This window comes from Bactrocera neohumeralis, chromosome 3 (genome assembly GCF_024586455.1).
Source record: "Bactrocera neohumeralis isolate Rockhampton chromosome 3, APGP_CSIRO_Bneo_wtdbg2-racon-allhic-juicebox.fasta_v2, whole genome shotgun sequence".
In the NCBI taxonomy this organism is placed as follows: Eukaryota; Metazoa; Arthropoda; class Insecta; order Diptera; family Tephritidae; genus Bactrocera; species Bactrocera neohumeralis.
In genome coordinates, this window is record NC_065920.1 from 51,767,729 (window position 1) to 51,780,840 (window position 13,112).

Consider the following 13,112-nt stretch of genomic DNA (forward strand, 5'->3'; position numbering starts at 1 on the left):
TTTATTGAAACTTTAATCTCATTTTATTTTCCAAATCGGTTTGTGCGTACTAGAAATATATATATATATTATGTATGTAAAGTCTTTAACAGCTTTAGGTACGTAAACCTCAACCGTCTTATATAGTATTTTAAATGAATTCAGCTAGAAAATACGTTAGCCGTCATACACTTAAGTTATAATAGTTTCCTATCAAACTGTTATCGTTTAATCGATAGAAATTTGTCGAACCTAGTGTAAACAATTTATATTTACAAGTATTATACTACATAATTTTATTATTCTACCAACTAATCCTAACAGCAAGATAACAATTTTTACATATGAATGTATATGAAGTAATAAAAAAGTATCATTGATCTTTAGTTGGCAAACTTTGTGTAAACAAAGTGTGTACTAAAAACTAAAGTAACAATTTTTTTTTTTAATTTTCAATTTCAATATAAAATGCTTAAACTCTGGAAAACAGGCAAACATAACCTCACAAAAGAGGCAACGCATTTCAACAGTGATTAAATGCGCTTAAAAACGCAATTCGTGGGAGTTGATTTTTTCATAAATCTCCGGTGTGAGCAGTTCATAGCGTCCTTTTGGCGTCTGATAGTAAATGGTATCTTTTATGTTCGAAGGATCGAAACCCTCCTTTTGCAAGTCCACTTTACGCAACTTAAATGTGCCGGTCATATCGATTTTGGTGAGGAAACGCAAAAATTGTGGACGCGCATATGTAGGCAAAACCTTCGCCAATTTCTCGGCGAACACCTCCAAATTCACTTCGTTGTTAGGATCATAAATAGCAGCCATGCCAGCGCGTCCCTCCGTATGTGGTATGGTTACGCCGTAAACAACAGTATCCTTATAACCTGCGACATTGCTAACCTGCGCCTCCACCTCGCTAGTCGACACATTCTCACCCTTCCAACGGAACGTATCGCCGGTACGATCTTTAAAGAACAAATAACCGCGCTCATCCGCAACCAAAAGATCACCGGAGAGAAAAGCCATATCACCTTTGTGAAATACGTCGTGTACGATTTTCTTTGCCGAAGCTTTCTCATCCACATAACCGAGAAATTCACGTGCTGAATTACCTTTAACAATTTTACCAATAAATACGCCAGGTTCGTTGGGTTCACACAGTTGACAGAGACCATCGGGGCCGCGTATTGGTTCACCGGTATCAGGATCAGCACGCAGTATTGAGATGGGATAAATTTTCGGCAATATGCGTGAGACGAAACCAATCGCACCGACTGTGCTGTCATTATTCATAATATTTGCATTGCCCTCCGTAGCGCCATAGAATTCACCTACTTTGGGTATATTGAAACGTTCGACGAATTGGGGCCAGATTTGCGGGCGCAAACCATTGCCGAAAATGAGACGCACTTGATGAGCGCGATCGTTAGGAGATGCTGGGGTAGCAAGTATATAGCGTGCCATCTCGCCGATGTACTGACCGACCTGTGGATAAGTGGAAAAAGTATGGATTTTATTATAGTTCAATTAATAAAAGTATATGATAGAGAATATTTTCAGAGTATGCTTCCTACCTAAAACTTTGAGCGTTTAATAGAAGGCGTTACTACTTACGGTTGCCTGGAATTTGACACAATCAGCAAAGTAACCGGAGGCGGAGAACTTCTTGCGTATCGCTACGGTAGAACCAAACAGAACAGACTGACCCATACTCATAATGCCGCCAGCAGTGTGATAGAGTGGTAGTGGTGTATAGAAGATATCGTCCTGACGGAAACCCATGGTATAGTTAATACCAGCCGCAATGAAAAGATAGCTAAAAGGTTTATGAGTATAAAATTGAGAGTTACAAGCCACAAACTACTTTAAACCTACCGCGCGTGTGAGATCACCGCCGCCTTAGGCAATCCAGTCGTACCCGACGTATAGATATAGACCAGACGATCATGATGATTGGCGCGATCCGCTGTGGTCGCTACTTTACGTTTCTCTACTGTTTCCAGCAATGTAGTCATATCACGCGCCGTTGCGATTACCTCCCCATTTGCTTCATTATTGAATTGATAAAGCGGCACATCAGCGGGTATATCATTACGTACATCTTCTACGGCATCTTTGAAACCTTCACCGAAAATCAAGGATTTACAGTGCGCCACAGTAATGCTGTGTAAAAGTGATGGGCCACGCTGATTGGTGTTGATCAATGGTGTGATAACGCCGATTTTCGACAAACCCAACCAAATGCCGACGAATTCAGCGCGATTCTCTAATAGCAAGCCGACTACGTCACCCTTGCGAAAGCCTTGTGCATGAAAGAGGTTCGCAACGCGATTTGAAAATTCATCCAATTGTCGAAAGGTCCACTGTTGTGTCTCGCTGATTATCGCATATTTATTCGGATTCTGTTTGACTTGCATTTGGAATATGTCGGCGATGGTGAGATTTTCACGTTCATATTTTTTGGTTAGACGCAGCAGCTTGAGGTAAGCCCAGAGTGCGCTGCAATGAAAGGGAACGAAAAAGCGTGCGTAAAAAAAGAGTTCGGGGGCAAAGTTTTTCTATTTTTCATACGATTTTATGTGATAAAATTAGTTCAAAAATCAAGTGCTAAAAATAGTTAGTTCTTATTTTTTTTTTAATTTCTACTAAGATATGATCATTTAGATTAGCATAACCAAAACAATCGCGCCGTAAAATTTGAAGATCATAAAGTCTCAACAATTTTTGCGAACTCCTAATTTATAGCAGAACGAAACTTCGTCGATAAGGAGTTACGGAATCGCAAATAAAATATACTTTAATCGTTTAATCGTACGCTTTAAGCGCAAAACTATCCGAATTTTGTTGTCAGATTAGCATTCAAAAGTCATAAACACCTATGCAATGCTTTGTCACGTTCATTTGCTATTTGCCAACTTTCGCAGTTTTATACCCTTTGTTGCTGATACGATTATTGCACTTTGATCCGTGTTGACCCAAGTGGGGAGCATGCTAAAAGGCTTGACAAATACATTTACTCGAATTGCTTATGGGATAAGATTATCGTTAATGGTTGTAAATATTTGTTTGCAGTTAAGAAAAGCTAAGGAAACAGCTACACGGGAGTCCATGTAGAGTTGTGGAAAACTTTCAAAATATTTTTTATTTCATACCCGTTATTTGAAATTTACATTCCAATACTTTGTTGACGATATCGGACCTTGTCTGCTAAATTAATAATATTAGTAATAAGCCCCTGATTGGGTTATGTGTATAGTTTATGTTCCATACGGTGCATACGGTAATGAAGCGACCATACCATACAGCCTCTGCTATTCAACTGAAAACCACACCCACTGTCTGGACTACAATTGGTGCGCCCTGTCTTCCTAGCTAACAAAACTCTGACGGCCGAGGCCAGACGGTATAGCCAACCATCATGCAGAGGAAATGCTCTTATTTCATGAGCACTTTATTGACATTTACTTTTAGAGCCGCTTAGACTCAACCCTTCACTTGTATCCATTGGACGGGATATACTTACTACACTACTATCAAAAAATTAGTTCAAAACCAATGGAAAATCCAGCGGAATCCCGACGACGGCCGGAAAATGTCGCAGAACGGAGTCTCCTTTATCACGAATACAAGTATTTGAGTGACACAAGGCATTCAGTGAAGATCGTAAAGTATTCGAAAACTTGCCACATCGGAGTTGACCATCCACATCTGTTATTGACGATATCATGAAAAAATTTGCTTAAAAATCGTCGTGTTGGTATCAGACAGACAGCACTTAAGGATCAACTCAACACATTTTCGTTAACTCGTACCAAAATCTTTTGCAAGAACGACGTTTGATAACATAGCTGAGGACCTTACATACGAGTACATCAAACGCATCATTACTAATGAGGAGACGTTAGTTTTTGAATATAACGTCGAAACTGTACAACAATTTAGCGAATGGAGCTCTAAGCATGAGCAGAAACCGAGTAAAAATACAAAAATCGCTGAAATCCACTGAAGACCATTCCAATCGAAGTTATAGCAAGTGTATGGAAAATTGGAGTATGCGTTGGGATGCTTGTATTTTGGCTGAGGAGCTGACACAGATTTTGAAGGCGATAATATAGATTTGTAATTAAATTCGTGAAACTATTTAAATTTCGTCCGTCCGCGTTAAATTTGATCAAATTGTATGTTAGGATATACATTATTAACATAAGTTTGGAATATAATCCCCGCCTTAGAGGTAAGACTTTCTCATATATCATATTCCAACTAAAAAAAAATCATCTTCACTATTCTTCATCTGATTAAACCAACTAGAAGATAGTTTTAGTTCCATATTTTGATTTTTTTTTGAAGATTTTGATGTTCTAAAGGGTGATTCATTTCGAGGTTGAATACTTTTTTTAAAGAAAAAACACAGAATCTTTGTATTTAATGGCGAATGTTTATTATTAGAAAGAAATTTTTTTGGCTACGTCTCAGATGGTCCATCCGTTGCGTCCACCTTTCGATGACTCCTTCGATCATTTCGACAGGCAGCTGCCTAATGACATGCGTGATGATTCGCTCCAAGGCGTGAATCCAACCGAGATTGTCCGCATAGACTTTAAACTTTACATATCTCCGCAGGGAAAATGTCCAACGATGTGATATCATACGATCTTGCTGGCCAATCGACCGACCCAAAACGTGAAATTATCTGCTCACCGAAGTATTATCTCAATAAATCCATTGTTCCGGTTTCTCAATAAATCCATTGATTGATGCGTTGTGTGGGAAGTTTTGTTGAAACCAAATGTCGCCTAATTGCGAGTTCAATTTCAGTCATCAAATAGTCGGTTATCGTGGCGCGATAATGGTAGCCATTGACGGTTACGTTCTCACCGACATAATTTTTGAAGAAATATGGACCGATGATTCCACCGCCCCTAAGCTAACCACACCAACCGTTGTTTTTTCTGTATGAAATGGCAGTTGGAGAGGCAAAATATGGTGCGAGCCTTGAATTATTACACTCTACAACATTAGGCTGGGAATTCGACCAAATCAATATATTACGAGAGATTGAGTAATACTATATGTTAGAAACAGCAATCATATAAATTTGACAAAAAACGTTATACGCCATTGAAATAAGTGAAAAAAAGAATAATTAGATTCTGTTTATTTTTGCGAGGAGATTTATTGCAGTCGGTGACATATTCGATATTGCTTGACGAGAGATGGCATTGTGGCTTAAGTGTGAACCCATAATTCACCATAAGCATGTGCAATATATAGTAATATAATTTATTTCAAAGAAACCATTCAATTTTTTTATGAAACTATTTTATTACAGACATTATTATAATACTTACACGATTTATTGCAGGGCAATGCATTTCGAACTCAATAATTTCGTATTTACTTTAGATAAGTAGTCATTCACAAGTACATTCACCTAACGGCGACATACACACAGTATACATACCTTCATATAAACATATAAATCTTTAAGTGGTTAATGTGTAACGCTTTCTGATTATCTACAGTTTTGTAGGTAGATATGTATGTGTGTACTATAAAATCTAATGTACCTACATAAATTACATTAATATGTATGTGTGTCATATAGGTCAATGACTGCCGCCATTGAAAGTGAATGCTTAAAATATAAATAAATAAATTGCATCGTTAATGAGTGTAGAAAGCTATAAAAAAATCTATATAAAATAAACTTAGGTCGGATGTAAAGGAACTTGAAAATGTTTAAGTATATGTACTTCATATAGTACAAGGTTTTATTACTGTTATTTTTACTGTTACTGAGGAGAGGGAAAATTAAAGCACAAAAAATTGACTTTTTGGTCGGGTGATTACACTTAAGACACACTTAGCGCTAATTAAAGGAATAAACATCTACATATATCTCACTATATAATGGTGCTGATGCTACGGCTGCTACTATGCCGGTCTCTTTCGATCAATTCAGCGATTTTATCGCAATTTTCGACGACAGGCCTTCCGGAGTGTGGCGCATCTTCGACCACCTCTACACCACAACGAAAAGCGTTGAAACCATCGTTGTGCGGTGGAAATGGAAACTGTATCGGGTCCATAAACTGCACAAGTTTTATTGGCGGCTTGAGATGCATTTTTGCGTAGTAGTACTGTAAAATATGCTGTATTTTCTCTTTATTTTGCTCCATGTTTGCGACGCTATAACTCACGAACAACTTAAAAGAAACGACAATCAATCAAACACGTGTTAGCGCGTCAAATGAGCTTTCCAAAAAGGTAAAGCATGACCCGATGCGACGAATAAAACTAGAACTACGCGCTTTCAGCGCCAACTATCGAAAATACCGCAAGACCTTTTTGACAACCTATTATCCACGAAATGTGCCGCAGTTTATCACAAATCAGGTAAGGCAACCAATTTCAATAATAGATAATTCAGTTGGAATAGAAGAAAGAAGTACTGAGAAGTGAATTGTGAAGGAATACAAGAAGGAAGTACAAGACGAAACGATCTCTGTATCTTACCGAGAATTTTGAGTATATGTAATTATCAAAGGAAACATTATTTCTAGTAGAAAGAAATCCAACCCCGCAAAACTAATACCGCTGTGTAAACTGACGTTGAGCAATACCAAATATTCTGTCAGGATCGAGAAGGACCTCTCCGAAACGTTCGATACCAAACGAGGTTTCAGAGAAGACGATTACATATCGTGTGACTTCTTAAATCGACTGCTGTAAAAAAAATTCGAGTTGCAGGGCTGCATAGAGAAGGTACAATCTTCGACAAGAGTGTACAACAGCTGGCGTACGCCGATGACATCCATATCTGTGGACACAACCGTGCCATTAGTTCTGCTTTCCTCAAGTTGGACAAAGAAGCGAAAAAGAAATATTACCTGTCGTCAAACAGACAGTCTTCGTATTCGCGACTTGGCTCCACGTCACTGTTGACAGTCATAACTTCGAAGTCGTATATAATTTCATCTACCTTGGAACCATCACTAGCACCAACAACAACGTCAGCCTCGAAATCCAATGCATAATAACTCTCTCCAACAGGTACTAATTCGGACTAAGTAGGCAATTGATAAGTAAAGTCTTCTCTCGACGAACAAAGACCAAATTCTACAAGTCACGCACCAACCCCGTTCTGCTATACGGTGCAGAAGCATAGGCAATGGCATCATCGGATGAGTTGATCTTAAGGGTGTTCGAGTAAGGATTTGCGGAAGGTTTATGGTTCTTTGCGCATTGCCAACGAGATATACAGCGACATTGACATAGTTCAGCGAATGAAGAGATAGCGGCTGCGCTGGCTAGGACATGTTGTCCGGTTGGAAGAGAAAACTCCAGCTTTGAAGGTTTTCGATTCAGTACCCTCGGTGGAAGCAGAGGAAGACCTCCACTCCGTTGGAGAGATCAAATGGAGAATGACCTGGCTGCACTTGGTATCTCGAATTGGCGCCAAATAGCGAAAAGAAGAAACGACTGGCAAGCTGTTGCTAACCCTACTAGAACCGCATAAGCGGTTTCTACGTCAGTGAAGAAGAAGAGCATAAGTCAGGGCCAAGAGTAGACCTTTCATATATTCTCAGTCTACAACAAAAAGAGGTTTCCTTTCACGTCGGCTTATCAGCGGTGTAGTTTTTTCAATTATAAAGTAACACGGACCTTTGGTTTCGTAAGGCTATTCCAAAAATAGCCTAAGAGTTATAACAGGCATCCAAAGCTTTTAAGGACCATGAGGTGTAAGATTCGATAACACCGTCAGTTTGCCAAACTGATGTTGTGTCAAATCTTCAGCAGACAATTGCTCGTGTACTCTGGATAGCAGCATGGAAATCGCTCTAATGCTATCTTGATAACTTCCTTTAAGCCCGTCTCGATTTAAAGCCTCCATAATGTTAATAAAGTGAAGAGTATTTAATGGTACCTGTTGCGCAACTAACCTAGTACATATGATATTGTGCAGGCACCTAAAAGAAATATTTTCACGAAACTGGAAAAATTATATATTTATCGCAATGGTATTACTTTAACAGGGTTGATAATGCTATTGACCCAAAACTATATAGGCGGCGCCACTAGTATTAAATTCATATTTTTTTTTAGAACAAACATAACCTATGAGACACATGCTTTTAAGTGCACCGGCTAAGTATCTTCCTTATAACTAATATTATGATCCCTCAGTTGACTTTTATTGAACATCGTTAGTACTCGTATTCGTTACATTGCACTGTTTACTCAGCGCGCTCAATTGAGTGCGAAACTTTGATCGAGCAGAAGAGTTTTTTACAACAGCAATATGTTTAAATATGTAAATACATCAATAAAGCTAGATATTTATATTGCTGCAATCAACCACACGTCATTGCATAATATGTAACTCATATACGAGTATACTTGTAAAATGCTAATTCAATAATTTTTCCGGTCTACCGGTAAAGAAAAAATTAAAAAAAAAAATGGAAAGCGTAACAAGTAATCAAATCAACTACCGGTATACCAATGGATTCATGGATTGATATTGTGGTTATAGAATTATATGACTGTGGGTATTATAGAGAGGCATATAACAAATTGAAATTTAATATGCAAATGTGTGCTTATAAGCTAAAATATATACATATGTATGTACTATATATATTATATCAACTTATGTATGTATATATAGGTATATATATTTTTATACCCTGAACAGAGTATATTAAGTTTGTTACAACCAGATGAAAATATTTCTTATATAGTTTTTTTTTTTTTTTACATATATTCATGAAATTTAGTATGGAAATGCTACAATCCCCGAATATATTGTTCAGCTCGGACCACTAAGTATAAAGTTGTCATACAAACTGACCGATCAAAATCGAGTTCTTGTATGAAAAGGTAACTCTAGAATTTCCGATCGGATAACTATAGCTTTTAACTGTCATATCAAACTGCTTTTTCGATAGTTTATACCTTTAAAAATAACGTACTAAAATTTCAACACGATGCCTCAAACAGTTTACGAGTTATAGCATTGACAGACGGCAGCGTTAAAATAAGATTAATAGCATTTTTTTATTCAGAAGTTACAAAATATGCTGAATCCAAAAATAACTCTCAAAATTTTAGGGAGTTTGTGAGATTTTCGTTGGCAACATTGTTAAAAATGGCCAATTTTCATCTATTGTGAATGAAATACAATCAACCCTGACAGCTGTTTATCAAATTCTCAATATAATATCAATAAAACTTCTATGTTATGATCCATTTTTAAAAGTAATGTGTTGATATGTTTTTGTAATAAAAAATGGTTTGGTAAAAATTGGTCGGATAACAACCGTGATGTTTATCTTCTATTAATTTTCATTGAAAATATTATAAAAAGGACAATGAGCTGTTTATACCTTTCAAAACGCAACGCCGTCTGTCACCTACAAATTTGGATCTGATTAAGTGCGCAGTTAATCCGGATTACCGCTGCCGTCTGTCAAGGCTACTACAGCCATTTAAAGGGTAGCCGCTCAGTTCAAACCAGTCCATAAGTTTAATTAAAAGCATTTTTCACCAAATAACAAAGCCAAAAATTACCAAAATTTTGGGTAAGATTCAAAGTAAAAAAAGCACCACCATTTTGTCAACTTTTTATCGCCATTGTTACTTCATTACGAAAATTCACGTTCTGTAAAGAAGGTGTTTAGCGCACATTGCTCAACTGATTGTCAACATAATCCGCCTACTGAGCGTACTATTCGCAACACCAACACCCATCTTGAGACCCAGCATTCAATAATATTCGACCGAATTGACGACGTCCAGCACGCAGTGAAGAAAATATAGCAGCCGTAGAGTGTACACAAAGACTGTAGAGAGTCGATTCGGCGCGATTCGGACTGACGTATGGAGCAAATTGGCGCATTTTACGTCGAGATTTTAAATTGAAAGCGTACCAAATACAGCTTTTGCAAGAACTGAAACCGCTTGAAGTTCCCAATCGACATCACATCGCTCTATGGGCTCTTTTGTTCAGCGTTCAGGCTCATTTCGAGCTCCATGAGCATGTAAACAAGAAAAATTGCAGCATTTGAAGAAAAAACAATGGTTTGGTGTGGTTTATGAGTCGGTGGGACGATCGGTTCTTATTTCCTCAAAAATTATGCCGGTGAGAACGTAACCGTCAATGGCGACGGTTATCACGACTTGATAGCCGACTATTTGATGTCTAAAATTGAAGCTCGTGACCTCAGTGACAGGTGTTTACTCGTACAACAAGACGACGCCACTTCCCACACATCGCATCAATCAACGGATTTATTGACAGAACACTTCAGTAAGCAAATAATTTCAAGTTTATGGCCGATCGATTGGCCACCAAGATCGTGTGATATCACACCGATAGACTTTTTCCTGTGGGGATATGTAAAGCCCAGACACTATGCGCACAATCCCGCTTCAATTCAGACCTTGGAGCAAAACATCACGCGTGTCATTCGCCAGTTACCAGTCAAGAAGTTTCTGTGTTTTTCCTTTAAAAAAAGAAGGGAACCTCGAAACGGATCATGCTTTATCTTCCATAAAAACTGAATGATCAATATGAAGTTTATTTAGGGAATACTTTTTTATTTAACAAGACAACTTCGCGATATTTGGCATTAATTATTGTCCGACGTAATGGTTACAACGAAGAATAAATATAAAGCTCTTGTATGGAAAACTTTTTCATTTGATAAATTTTCTTGACGAAATTTAGGGTAGATTATTCCCCAAAGTAACGCTACAATCTCCCAACACATTGTTCAGAACGGACTACTGGAGCATATAGCAGTCATACAAACTGGACGATCAAAATCGATTTCTTGTCTGCACACTTTTTTTTTTTTTTGAAAGGGTATTAAAGCTTCGGTGCAGCCGAATTTAACGCATTTCCTTATTTTTATGTAAACACATGACAAATACAACGAAGATGCACTTAAAGTCAATCACATGAAAATACATATGTATATCTGGAATTGCCTATAAAGCAGCAAACCACATATTATTTCTCTAATTACCGCAAGCAATTGTAATTAAATTGAAAGAGAATATTGATGTATTATTTGCAAATGGTTTTGCACTCTAAGTCTTCTTTGCATGCAATTTTCATAATATTTTTTTTTTTGTTTGAGTGGAAATTTACTTCCTGCTAATATTTATAAATATAATGCTAATATTTGAAGAAAATGAAGAGAAAAAAATATGTTTTTTTAGAATAAGTATAACCGAGTCCGTATTGAGTTAGCCACTTAGCATATATACAGAGGAATATATGTACATATACATATATATAGTTATTTAAACTTATGTATTAATATTTAAACAAATTCACATTCAAACAAATTCGCCTCAACTTCGCCAAGGTTGCTGCAGCATAACACACTGCTTTTCGGCGATTTTCATAACCGAACCAGCAAACTCCGACATAATCAACAGTCAAGCAGCCAGATACTGCAAGAAAACTGCACGAAATGCGCAAAAACCAGTTTCACACAAAAAAGTGGTGAGTAAAGCAGAAATATAGATCTCAGTGTGACTTTATGGCACAGAAAACCTCCATAACATGAATATGACTGTATGTAAGTATGTATAACAGTAAAATATGTTTAAAGGTCGAAATAATCTTAAGCGCATTGGGTCGATTTTTTGCTTTTTTCAATGCAAACTAAAGTGTAAGCGAAAAATGCAAGAAGTTGACAAAAATTAAGAGAGAAAATTATTCTTTAGAGAGAAAAAATTTAATAATAGGAAACTGGCAGAAAAGCTTTTATTTAAATTCAACAGTAATAATAGTATAAGTTAGCAGCATACATTTTTGCTTAATACATATATAATATTAATATTGTATTGACTTTGACTTTCAAGCATAATTATTAAAAAAAAATTTAATTTGTACTGTTAAAAAACAAAGAAGAAACCTTAACTACAGTTGCACCGAACTATAACACTCTTCATAAATTAAAACAATTCTCCATTAAAGAACTAGACTTTGATCGATCAGTTTGGCAGCTCTCTGCTATGGAGGTCCGATATCGGGGATTCCGACAAATGTGCAACTTCTTGAAGAGAAAAGCGCATGTGTAAAGTTTCAGATCGGTATCTCGAAAACTGAAGTACTATTTCGCATATTTACAAAGAGTAAGACATGGCTAGTTCCACTCAGCTCGTCACGCTGATCATTTTTGTGTGTATTTCACGAGTGATCCAAGTAGAGATAATTTTTACAAAAGCCTTTGTGTCAAGCTGTCATGTTTATTTTGTTCAGTATTGTTGGGCATTTCATCATGGAAAGACTTATGTCTGAACAACGTTTACAAATCGTTCAATTTTATTACGAAAATTCACGTTCTGTAAAGAATCTGTTTCGCGTGCTTCGCTCAACTTATGGTCAATATAATCGGCCTACTGAGCGTACTATTCGCAACACCATCTTAAGACCCAGCAAACATAATTGGATAATATTCGACCGAATATGACACGTCCAGCACGCAGTGAAGAAAATATACTATAGCAGCCTTTGCTGAGAGTGTACACGAAGACCATGCAGAGTCGATTCGGCGCCGTTCGCAGCAACTCGGACTGGCATATGGAACGACTTCGTCGAGATCTTAAATTGAAAGCTTACAAAATACAGCTTGTGCAAGAACTGAAGCCGTCCAACCTTTCCAAGCGACATCTCGATCTATGTGCTCTTGAAAAGTTCTAAGGAGATCGCACTTTTTCGGGTCAAATTTTGTTCAGCGATGATGCCCATTTCTGGCTCAATGACTATGAAAATAAGCAAAATTGCCGCATTTGGGACGAAGAGCAACCTAAAAAGATTAAAGAACTGCTGGTGTGTGAGCCGATGGAATCACACAATGATCTGTACTTCTTCAAAAATGATGCCGGTGAGAACGTAACTGTCAATGGTGACCATTATCGCGAAATGATAACACCCGCATTTTATGCCTGAAATTGATGCTCATGATCTCGGCGACATTTGGTTTCAACTAGAGCGCACCACTTCCCACATATCGCATCAATCAATGGATTTATTGAGAGGACACTTTGGTGAGCAGTTTATTTAACGTTTTGGGTCAGGGGATTGGCCACCAAGAGCATGTGATATCACA

The 13,112-nt window shown here is 37.4% G+C and overlaps 1 protein-coding gene across 1 annotated transcript in view; it reads right to left on the minus strand.

Annotated features, from left to right (window-relative positions):
- Positions 1 to 13,112, minus strand: part of LOC126753371 (long-chain fatty acid transport protein 4-like) — a 34,550-nt gene continuing 21,438 nt past the window's right edge. The window contains exons 2-4 of the mRNA XM_050464766.1: positions 1,855 to 2,478; positions 1,594 to 1,795; positions 1 to 1,464 (exon numbers count right to left, since the gene is read on the minus strand). Of these exons, the coding sequence (XP_050320723.1) occupies positions 523 to 1,464; positions 1,594 to 1,795; positions 1,855 to 2,478 (1,768 nt within the window). The 3' untranslated portion in view covers positions 1 to 522. The remainder of the gene's footprint in view (positions 1,465 to 1,593; positions 1,796 to 1,854; positions 2,479 to 13,112) is intronic.